We start from the raw sequence: 12,470 nt of genomic DNA, 5'->3' as shown, positions 1-12,470 counted from the left end.
TACTGTTTTGTTTCTCAAATACTTAAAAATTTTATATTTTAGCTTACAATGCATAAATTCAAATTAAATTCATTAATGGCGATGAGAAATACCATTAATACTCCAAGACCAATGATAATTGTTATGCATGCTGAATGGTTTATGTAACCTTACCTTTTCTGCATCTTGTTCAAACAGCCTAAGCTGGAAGCACTGATCCAGTTTCAGCTTGCGTATATGCCACATCTGATGCAGATGCTGCCTGGTTGAGTGCAGTCTGTCCAGCATACTGGACACTTTTGGTACAAGGCCCTGAAAATCTGCATTCCCTGATATAGAGTTCTTATGGGGAAAACTTTCACTACTTTGAATTCTCTGTAGCAATTTTTGCCCTTCTAGGTCCAGCTCTTCAATTGGAGCTTTGATGACTTTTTTCTTCAGTAGTGTATGCTCATCAATCATTTTTCTAGCTCCATCCAAGTCCTGAGGGAAGTCTTTTTTGGCTAGCATCTCCTGCAGTTCTTCCAGTCTGGATAACATGTGTGATGCATTGCTTATGAAGTCTTCAAAGGCCACATGGATCTCAATCCACTCCTCATGGTTGTACTCTAGACAGCCATCAAACTCAGGAGTGAGCTGGGATGGGTCAACAACTTTGGTAAGACCTTCTATGGACACCATGTTAGTCTAAACATAGACAGAACAAAAAAAAACAGATTATTCTTGCTACTCAATTAGTCAATATTAAAGACCACACTTTAGTAGTACACATAATATAGCCCTAGGATTAACGGACATCAACTTCCATGCATTCCAGTACAACTCCAGCTTTACACTTTTCACATTTGGGATTCAGAGCTTTTTCATCTCTGCTGTACAGAAAATAATAGAGAAAGTAAGTGAATATATTTAAAAGGTAAAATTATGAATAGAAAAATTTAAAAAGGAAAATTACAGGACCTATTGTTGAAAAGTGACATTTAAATCATTCTTCATTTTTTTGTAATATGTCTGGTTTTCACTTTGCAAATACATAGGATGCCTTGTTACAAAACAGGAATAACGCTGTAATGATGGATTGGCCAAATGGGTGCAACATTTTGCAGCATTTCTAAAAATTATAAGACATAAAAGATTCATTGCAGATTTCATGTAAAGAATTAATTAATAAATAATATAACTTCTAAACCTTGAATGAATTTTATTTGTTAAAAAAAAGAAAAATGAAGTCACTATTGCAGCTATGTTTTAACTTAAACACTGCCCCCCACTTTAAACTATACCTTGTATCTCTTTCTGTAGAAAGCTTATAATTAACTTAATTGGAAGCACTGGACAGGAAAAGAACACAAATTTTACGAATGTGGCTAAAGGGACCTCCTTTTCACATTGTCCTTATGCTATTAGCTAGATTTTTCATGTTACACTTATGTACAAAACATAGAATTGTTCACCATAATGAAGAAGAAACAATTTAAAACAGGCTATGGAGGTTTGGGGTACCAGGACTAAATTCTGGCTTTCAGTGCTCACATTACTTCTTCATGCCCCTGCAAGACTTGATATGCTGGATGTTAAAGAAAACAAAATTCCTGCACTTTACTAGCTTCAACAAGATGCTGCAGTGAGCTACTATTCTTAAAAATAACAGGTTTACTTAAAGTGATATGACTACAAGCCATGTGAGGCAGGCCCTGCAGCAACTATTGACTAAAGAATTATGTAAAACCAACTAATAAATAATTAAACATTGCATTTCATGGGGAGCACAATGAACTGAACATAACTTTATATTTTCAAGCTCAACTAAGCTGCATGTGTCCCTAGGACTGTTTTACTGAGCCTGAGTTTTTTTGAATAAAAATATTATATTCAAACTGAATGTAAAGGAACATCATTCATCAGAAAAGGTTCATTAATTAGTCCTCCAGTACACTAGCATTGTCTGAACAATTCATGTGATTAATTTTTTAAACTTCTTCTCAGCATTGTTTACTTAGGTCTAACAGTTGTATCACAGCATGAGATTAAAAGATATGTTCACACAAAGTATATTGAGAAACTTTGTCATTTTCTCACATTAACAAAATTATTTTGTCCTATACAGCATGGCTGAAACCCAAAATAAGCTTACCAAACTCAATATGTAGGCACAAAACACAGTTAAATAGTCTGGGCAAAATAGTTACTTCTGAAGCAGAGCAACAAGTAAAAGATTCTTTTCATAATTAGTCTAATATTTATATTTAAAAGTACCTCAAATTCGAATTTAGAACTGCCAAAGTTAGTCCTTTGCTTCTGCCAGAAATTGTCTGGCTTGATGATCAGTGCAACGTGAATACAGCCAGGAAACGATTCCTGTAGAATCTTCAGCAGTGGTTTAATGGAATCCCACTTGGATCCACGCATGTCTACTATCACAGTGAACCCTCGCTTACATACTTCCTCACTGGAGAAAAGAAATACAAATCACATCCTGAAAATAAATATGTACAAGACAAACCAAATAACATTAAAATTGCACCAGATGAAGACTGGCAATGATGTAGGATTAGACTTCCTGTTCATCAAGAGTTTTCTTGGGAAATCAGAGAACAAATACAAATGGGCTTGTTCAACTAAGTGACCCGAAGTATCTTTTGCTTTTCCTTTTCTTTTTAGAACTTTCTTCTCTCTAGAACTCCTTGCTGAAATATGATTCCACACATGCTGGGCCGCCTCCATCATCCAGTCCTCACCAAGTGATTATCACTGATGTATGAGCCCAGACAACGAATAGTTAACAGGTTACATGAGGATCAGTAAGTCTAATGTTGCTCTCAACATACTTTCAAACAAGCATTTATAACAGGGTGAATAGATAATGATTAAGAATAGGTTTAAAGTGAATATTTTCTCTTTGTTGATATACAACTGAATCAATTTTATCATCTTTATCACCACTCTTGTTGAGATTCACTGCTACAGAGAAGAACGATGACCAAACACCTTTAGATCCTTATTCCAGTCATGAAAGAGGTTGAGAAATGACAGACCACCACAATCAGAGACAAAGGATCCGATTGTTGTCTAAACAAGGGCAAACACCGAACAATGGACAGTATGCAGAAGTAAAATAACAACAAAGCTGGGTGACACTATTTGAGGAATTTGATGAAATGATCTTGAATCTGAATATCTCCAGGTAAACAAGACAAACATCGTTTAACTGGACAAGCTGCAGAAATCCTAAATAGAATTTAGCCCATCTTAAACACAGGTTCTTGGAACACCAGTTAACAAACACAAAAATGATCATTTCAATCATAAACCAACATTTACTTCCTAATAATTTTAGATCAGTTAGAAGCAGAGATGAGAGTGGCTGAAGACAAAAAAAAAGTCCTTTTTTTTAAAATGACAAGCAATTGTGAAGTTATAGCACATGGGGTAATCAGTAGTTAATGCAAATGCTATTAACCCACTTCAAACAAGTGTAATTATTAGACTATGAGTGGTTAGTTTTGCCTTTGTTGTTTTCTACCGTGGTTAACATTGCAACATTTAGCAAGTTGTTTTCCAGTATGACCCTATTTTAGCTCACCAATATCTGCTCAAGAACAATTAGGGATGGGCAACAAAAGCTGGTCTTGCCATGATTGCCCAGATCCCACAAACTAAAACATCAAACAAAAACCTAAAAATTAATCTGATCTCAATGCCAGCAAAAACAAAACCTCTAAGATAGCAATGGTAACATTAAGCACACAATTACTAAAGTTTGCATATTATAGAAAAATAAATAAATGATACATCATACTGTAAATAGAAAGTTATAAATTTGAATTAGCAGCAGAGGTGTGCCATCAAATTAATTTTAGAACATCAGTTGATCTAAATAATTTGACCTGAGTCTATTTCCTAAAAATACTAACTGCATGGTTGATTCAAAAATTTTAATATTGTATTCGTTAAGATTTTTGTGCCTTGTGAGTTTCTCTTTTTAGCAATGAACAGTCTCCAATACAGAGACGAGTATTTTCATAGCAACAGCTGGTCCAGTGCAGAACTCCACTATAGCTAGGAGCACACACCTCCATTCTGGTCCATGTTCAGCTCCAGTCCTGACCCAGACTAAAGATCCACTCAAGACCAGCACGGGTACACATCTCCGAATCCAGCTCAGCCACGCAGAGCCTCAATACACACCATCACTCCTGTAGCCTCTCTGCATTTCATGCTTCCCCTTTATGTCATATAGTCCCTTCAGTACAACTCATTCATGCTGACCAGATATCTTAAATTAATCTAGTCCCATTTGCCAGTATTTGGCCCATATCCAGGGAAAAAGAGAGGGCTGCAGATGCTGGAGATCAGTCAAAAAGTGTGGTGCTGGAAAAGCACAGCCAGTCAGGCAGCTCGAAACATCGACTCTCCTGCTCCTCGAATGCTGCCTGACCAGCTGTGCTTTTCCAGCACTACATTTTTTTACTTTGGCCCATATCTCTCTAAACCCTTCCTATTCAGATACCCATCCAAGCCCTTTTTAAGTGTTGCAATTATACCAGCCTCAACCACTTTCACTGTCAGCATATTCTATACGTGCACCACCCTCTCCGTGAAAAGGTTACCCCTTAGTCTGTTTTAAGATTAGATTAGATTAGATTAGATTAGATTAGATTAGATTACATTACATTACAGTGTGGAAACAGGCCCTTCAGCCCAACAAGTCCACACCGACCCGCCGAAGCGAAACCCATCCATACCCCTACATTTACCCCTTTCCTAGCACTACGGGCAATTTAGTATGGCCAATTCACCTGACCCTGCACATCTTTGGACTTTAAATCTTCCCCTCTCGCCTTAAACCTGCACCCTCTACTTTTGGACTCCCCTAGCCCATGGGCAAAGCTCTTGGCAATTCGCCTGATTCATGTTTCCCATGATTTTATAAATTTCTATAAGATCACCCCTCAGCCTCAGACGCTCCAGAGACTCTCACCATAGCTCAAACTCTCCAATCCTGGGGGAGAAAGTGAGGTCTGCAGATGCTGGAGATCAAAGTTGAAACTTTATTGCTGGAACAGCACAGCAGGTCAGGCAGCATCCAGGGAACAGGAGATTCGACGTTTCGGGCACAGGCCCTTCTTCAGGAATCTCCAATCCTGGCAACATACTTGCAAATCTTTTCTGAACCCTTACAAGTTTCACAACATCCTAGTTATAGCAGAGAGACCAGAACTGAACAATATTTGAAAAGTGGACTAACCAATGTCCTGTAGCTGCAACATGACCTCCCAATTCCTATTCTCAATGCACTGATCAATAAAGACAAGCACACCAAATGCCTTCTTCACTATCCTATCTATTTGCGACTCCACTTTCAAGGAACTATGAAACTCCACTCCAAGGTCTCTTTGCTCAGCAACACTCCCCAGGACCTTAACATTAAGTGTATACATCCTGCCCTGATTTGCCTTTTCAAAATGTAGCACCTCACATTTATCTAAATTAAACTCCATCTGTCACTTCTTTGCCCATTGGCCCATCTGATCAAGGTCCCATTGTACTCTGAAGTAACCTTCTTTGCTGTCCGCTATACTTCCAATTTTAGTGTCACCTGCAAACCTACGGACCATACCTCCAACACTCACATCCAAATAATTTATACAAATGATGACAAGCAGTCATTTATATGACCAGCACCAATCCTTGTGGCACACTGCTGGTCACAGGTCTCCAGTCTGAAAAACAATTCTCCAACACCACCGTCTCCTACTTTGGAGCCAGTGCTGCACCCAAATGGCTAGTTCTCCCTGTATTCCATGTGATCTAACCTTGATAACCAGTCTACCATGCAGAACCTTGTCGCATGTCTTACTGAAGTCCATATAGATCACGTTCATCAATCCTCCTCTTCTTCCAAATTAATGCGACATGATTTCACACGCATAAAGCCATGTTGACTATTGTTAATCAGCCATTGCCTTTCCAAATATATATAAACCCTGTGCTTCAGGATCCCCTCCAACAACATACCAACCCCTGATGTTGGGCTCACCAGTTTATAGTTCCCTGGCTTTCCCTTTGGCACATCAGACAATCACCAATCTTCTGGCATATCACCTGTAGGTAACAATGATACAAATATCTAAGCAAGGGGCACAGCAATCACTTCGCTAACTTCCCACAAAGTTCTACGGTATACTTGATCAGGTCACAGCGATTTATACATCTTTATGTGTTTTAAGATGTCCAGCACCACCTCCTCTCTAGTATGGACACTTTACTATTTACTATTTATTCCCATGTTCTCGAGCTGCCATATCCCTCTCCACAGTAAATACTGATGAAAAACACTCGTTTAGGATCTCCCCCATCTCCTGTGGTTCCACATATAGGCAGCCTTCCTGATCTTTAAGGGGCCTTATTCTTTCTCCAATTAGACTTTGGTCCTTAGTCATGATTTGGAGATGCCGGTGTTGGACTGGGGTGTACAAAGTTAAAAATCACACACCACCAGGTTATAGTCCAACAGGTTTAATTGGAAGCACACTAGCTTTCGGAGCACCGCTCCTTCATCAGGTGGCAGTGGAAGGCTCAATCCTAACACACAGAATCCTAACACAAAAATTTACAGTGTGATGTAACTGAAATTATATATTGAAAAATTGATTGTCTGTTAAGCCTTTCATCCGTTAGAATACCATGACAGTTTCACTTCTTTCAGGTGGAAATCACAAAACCTTTTTTCTAAAAAAGGTTGCATTCTCAGGTTAGTTGTTAACAATGGTGATAGCTAGACAATATGTTGAAGGTGTTAGCCCCGTGTTCTCTGTCTATGCCATGATGTTTAGATTGATTCTAATCTAAAAAGTGAGATAACGGAATTTTACATGAATTCATGCAGTTTTTGAGCAAAGTACAATGTAACCCTGCAAGTACAAATTCACTACACAAAATGTGTGTGCATGTGGGTCTTTGACTGTCTGTGTGTGTGTGTGTCTATCTGGGTTGGGGGTTGTTAGTGTGAAAAAGTAAGTGTATGTGTGCGTGTGTAGTGAGTGCAGTGTGTCTTAAGTCTGTGAGGGGGTGCATGTGAGAGTGTGGGGGTCTGTATGCAAGTCCATGTATATGTGTGTCCGTGTGTGTGTGTCCGTGTGTGTGTCCGTGTCTGTGTGTCCGTGTGTGTGTGTGTCCGTGTGTGTCCGTGTCCGTGTGTGTCCGTGTCCGTGTGTGTCCGTGTCCGTGTGTGTGTGTCCGTGTGTAGTGCAATGGTGGCCAGATTCATCAGCTGTACCCACAAGATAGTGCAAAACATGACCCATTCACAACGCAATGCCATCCAGGCTCTCAAAACCAATCACAACACTGTCATCAAACCAGCAGATAAAGAAGGAGCCATTGTCATTCAGAATAGAACAGATTACTGCAACGAAGTGTACCAACAACTGAACAACCAGGAATACTACAGGCAACTACCAGCTGATCCGACCAAAGAACACACCCATGAATTAAACACACAGATCAGAACTTTGGATCCAGTCCTACAGAGTTCCCTACACGCCTCATCCCACGTACTTCTCGTGTAGGCGACTTCTACTGCCTTCCAAAGGTACACAAAGCCAACACACCAGGACGTCCCATCGTGTTGGGCAATGGGACCCTATGTGAGAATCTCTCCGGCTATGTGGAAGACATCTTGAAACCTATTGTACAGGGGATCTCCAGCTTCTGTCGGGACACTACTGATTACTTACAGAAACTCAGCACTCACGGCCCAGTCGAACCGGCAACATTCCTTGTCACAATGGACATTTCCGCACTCTACACCAGCAACCCCCACAATGATGGCATCGCGGTAACAGACTCGGTACTCAACACCAACAACTGCCAATCTCCAAACATCATCATACAACTCATCCGCTTAATTCTTGATCACGTCTTCACCTTTGACAACCAGTTCTTCATCCAGATACATGGAACAACCATGGGGACCAAATTTGCACCCCAATATGCCAACATTTTTATGCACAGGTTCAAACAAAACTTCTTCTCTATGCAGGATCTCCAACCAACATTATACACTAGGTACATTGACAACATTTTCTTCCTCTGGACCCATGGTGAGGAGTCACTGATAAAACTACACAGTGACATCAACAAGTTTCATCCCACCATCAAACTCATCATGGACTACTCTCGACTGTCTGTCTCATTCTTGGACACATGCATCTCCATCAAGGATGGACACCTCAGCACCACACTCTACTGCAAACCCACAGACATCCTCACAATGCTACACTTCTCTAGCTTCCAACCAAAACATGTTAAAACAGCCATTCCATATGGACAAGCCCGACGCATACACCAGATCCGCTCAGATGAGGAGGAACATAACAGACACCTGGAAGTACTCAGGGATGCCCTCAAAAGAACGGGGTACGATGCCCAACTCATCAACCACCAGTTCCGACGTGCCACAGCAAGGAACCGTAATGACCTCCTCAGGAGACAGATATGCTGCAACTGACAGGGTACCTTTCGTTGTTCAGCATTTCCTAGGAGCTGAAAAACTACGCCATGTTCTTCGTGACATGCAACACATCAATGAGGATGAGCACCTCGCCAAGACCTTCCCCACTCCTCCACTACTTGCCTTTAAACAACCGCCAAACCTCAAACAGATTGTTGTTCGTAGCAAGCTACCCGGCTCTCAGGACAACTCTATACAACCCTGTCACGGTAGGCGCTGCAAGACTTGTCAAAGTGTGGACATAGATACCACCATTACGTGTGGGGACACCTCCCACCTTGTACATGGCAGGTACCCATGTGACTCAGCCAGCATTGTCTGCTTTATACATTGCAGGCAAGGATGCCCGGAGGCATGGTACATTGGGGAAACCAAGCAAAGGCTATGACAATGGATGAATGGGATCAACAGACAGGAGTGTTCCCTCCCAGTTGGGGAGCACTTCAGAGGTCCAGGACATTCGACCTCAGACCTTTGGGTGACCATCCTCCAAGGCGGACTTCGGGACAGGCAGCAGCGAAAAGTGGCCGAGCAGAGGCTGATAGCTAAGTTCGGTACCAATAGGGAGGGCCTCAACTGGGTCCTTGGGATCATGTCACACTACAGGTGACCACCATTGCACTATACACACACACACACAGATACTCCTACACACATACACACAGACGCGCACACAGACACCCACACACACCCTTACAAACACACACACTCCCACACTCACACATGCACTCCCTCAAGACTTAAGACACTCTGTACTCACTACACACACACATACTTTCTCACACTCACAACCCCCAACCCAGACAGACACATACACACAGACAGTCAAAGACCCACATGAACGCATATATTTTGTGGAGTGAATTTGTACTTTCAGGGTTACATTGTACTTTGCTCAAAAACTGCATGAATTCATGTAAAACTCCATGATCTCACTTTTTAGATTAGAATCAATCTAAACATCATGGCATTGACAGAGAACACAGGGGGCTAACACCTTCAACATATTGTCTGGCTTTCACCATTGTTAACAGCTAACCTGAGAATGCAACTTTTTAAAAAAAGGTTTTGTGATTTACACATGAAAGAAGTGAAACTGTCATGGAATTCTAACAGATGAAAGGCTTAACAGACAATCAATTTTTCAATGTATAATTTCAGTTACGTCACACAGTAAATTTTTGCTATAAATTCTGTGTGTTAGGATTGAGCCTTCCACTACCACCTGATCAAGGAGCAACGCTCTGAAAGCTAGTGTGCTTCCAATTAAACCTGTTGGACTATAACCTGGTGTTGTGCGATTTTTAACTTTGGTCCTTAGTGTGTTTGTAAAATCCCTTTGGATTCTTCTTAACCCTCTTTGACAAAGCTCTCTCATGTCCCCTTTTTATCCTCCTGATTTCCCTCTCAAGTATATTCCTATTGCTTGTATACTCTTCTAGGGTTTCACTCGGTCCCTGCTGTCCATACCTGACACATGCATCCTTTTTTTTTTGACCAAAACCTCAATTTCTCTAGTCATCCAGCACACCCCGCATCTATCAGCCTTGCCCATTCACACTAACAGGAACACACTGTCCCTGGCTTTCATTATCTCATTTTTGAAGGCTTCCCTCTTCCAAGCCTTCCCTATACTTGCAAATATCCACCCATAATTAACTTTTGAAAGTTCTTGCTTAATACTGTCAAAATTGGCCTTCCATCAATTTGATTGTTTTATTTATTGTCACTTGTACCAAAGTACAGTGAAAAGCTTTGTTTACACGCAGTACAGGCAGATCACAATAAGCTAGGATGTATAGAACAAAAGATTTAGACGGAGGCATACATGTAACATTGTACAGGGCATACAAGACAGATCACCGTTAACAAGATCAGCATTATTTGAGGTTAGAGAGTCAATTCAATAGTCCAATAACAGCTGCGAATAAGCTGTCCCTCGTGTGTGTGTTCAGGCTTCTGTACATTCAGCCTGATTGAAGAGGTTGTCGGAGATCATTATCAGGCTCCTAAGGATCTTTGATGTGGCTGCCTTTTTCCCATGTAAATGGAGCCCGTGAATGGAAGGTGGGCTCCCCTTATGGCATTGGCTGTGCACACCTCCTCAGTAGTTTCCTCTGATCCTGGCAGAGCAGATGCCATGCCAGGCCATTATGCACCTGGACAGTATGCTTTCTATTGTGCATCTGTAGAAGTTGGTGAGGATCCTTATGGACATGCGATATTTTTGGAGCCACTTAAGGAAGAGGAGACATTGTTCTGCCTTCTTGACTGTTGCAACTATATGGGAAGACCAGGACAGGTTATCGGTTATCGTCACTCCAAGAAACTTGATGCTCTTCACCCTTTCGACCTCAGTTCCACTGATATAGATGGGGGTGTGTTTAGAACTTTCACTTTTAGATCCGGTCTATCCTTTTCCATGACTTTTTTAAAACTAATAGAATTAAGATCAGTGGTCCCAAAGTGCTCCACCATTGACACCTCTTTCACCTGCCCTGCCATATTTCCCAAGAGCAGGTCAAATTTGCTCCTTTTCTAGTAGATACATCCACATACCGAATCAGAAAATTTTATTGAACATACTTAACAATTTCCTTTCCATCCACTCTGGCAGTCCCAGTCTATGTTTGAAAAGTTAAAACCTTCACCATTGCCATCCTATTATTTTTACAGATAACTCAGATCTCCTTACAAATTTGCTTCTCAATTTTCCACTGACTCCTGGGGGTGTCTAGAGTACAATCCCAAAAAGGTGATCATTCCTTTCTTATTTCTCAGTTCCACCAAATAACTTCCCATACGTACTCCCGAGGAAAACCTGCCCTACGTACAGCTACAAATGTTAAGATTTGTATCTGCTATCTGAAAGTACAGCGTTTCTATGAAAACTTTCGTAAGCCGAAATGGAGTAAAACAAAGATGGATTCAGTTTGATGGGAAAAATTTCACCTTTTCTCGTAAAAGTGAAGAAGCATAAAGCAAACTTTCAAAAAGTGGGGGAGACCTGTATTCCTGAATAAAACTACCACACTCCTTTCTCTCCTGCCCAGTCTTTCTATCCTTCCTGTGGCATCAATACCCAGGAACACTTAGCTGTCAGTCCTGTCCATTCCTGAGCCACATCTCTGTAATTGCTATGACATACCAGTCCCATTTCCCAATCATGCCGTGAGTTCATCTGTCTTACTGTTTAGGCTGCTTGCACTGAAATAAATACAGTTCAATTTATCAGTCCAATGTCATTCTCTGCTTTATCCCTGCCTGCCCTGACTATTTGACTTGCTCCTTTTCCCAACTGCATCAGTCACAGACTGATTTCTTTCCTTCCTGGGCTCCCCACCCGACTCGCGCTCCCCCACCCTTACTAGTTCAATTCCTCCGAAGCAGCTTAACAAATCCCCCATGAGCACAATAGTCCTCTTCCAATTCAGGTGCAAATCATCCTTCTATCCTCTATCCTCCTGTTACTACTCTCACTAGCTCATGGCACTGGTTGTAATCCAGATATTACTACCCATAAGGACTTACTTTTTAACCTCCTGCCTAATTTTATAAATTCTGTCCTGAGAACCTCATTCTCTTCCTATGACATTAGTTTCAACGTGTACAATGACCTCCTGATGGTCCCTCTGCACCCTCTCTGAGATATCCTTGATCTTGGCACAGAGAGGCAACATACCATTCTGATGTCTTGTCGGCCACAGACAGATCTGTCTGTGCCTCTGGTTAGAGAGTCCCCTATCACAATTGACCGCTTCGAAACTGACCAACCTCTTGTGACAGTAGAGTCAGTCTTGAACACTCCCCACCTCTTCCTCTGCTACATTGATGACTGCATTGGCGCCACCTCGTGCTCCCGCAAGGAGGTTGAGCAATTCATCAACTTCACCAACACATTCCACCCTGACTTTAAATTTACCTGGACATCTCTGACACCTCCCTCCCCTTCCTGGACCTCGCCATCTCCATTAAT

At 41.4% G+C, this 12,470-nt stretch overlaps 1 protein-coding gene across 1 annotated transcript in view; it reads right to left on the bottom strand.

The window, feature by feature from the left end:
• The window catches only part of LOC122550233 (triple functional domain protein-like), a 561,659-nt gene that overhangs the window by 342,148 nt on the left and 207,041 nt on the right, over positions 1 to 12,470 (bottom strand). Inside the window, exons 4-5 of the mRNA XM_043690993.1 lie at positions 2,236 to 2,428; positions 154 to 666 (exon numbers count right to left, since the gene is read on the bottom strand). Of these exons, the coding sequence (XP_043546928.1) occupies positions 154 to 666; positions 2,236 to 2,428 (706 nt within the window). The remainder of the gene's footprint in view (positions 1 to 153; positions 667 to 2,235; positions 2,429 to 12,470) is intronic.

Source organism: Chiloscyllium plagiosum, chromosome 5 (genome assembly GCF_004010195.1).
Source record: "Chiloscyllium plagiosum isolate BGI_BamShark_2017 chromosome 5, ASM401019v2, whole genome shotgun sequence".
Taxonomy (NCBI): Eukaryota; Metazoa; Chordata; class Chondrichthyes; order Orectolobiformes; family Hemiscylliidae; genus Chiloscyllium; species Chiloscyllium plagiosum.
This window is presented reverse-complemented; position numbering and strand designations above follow the sequence as displayed.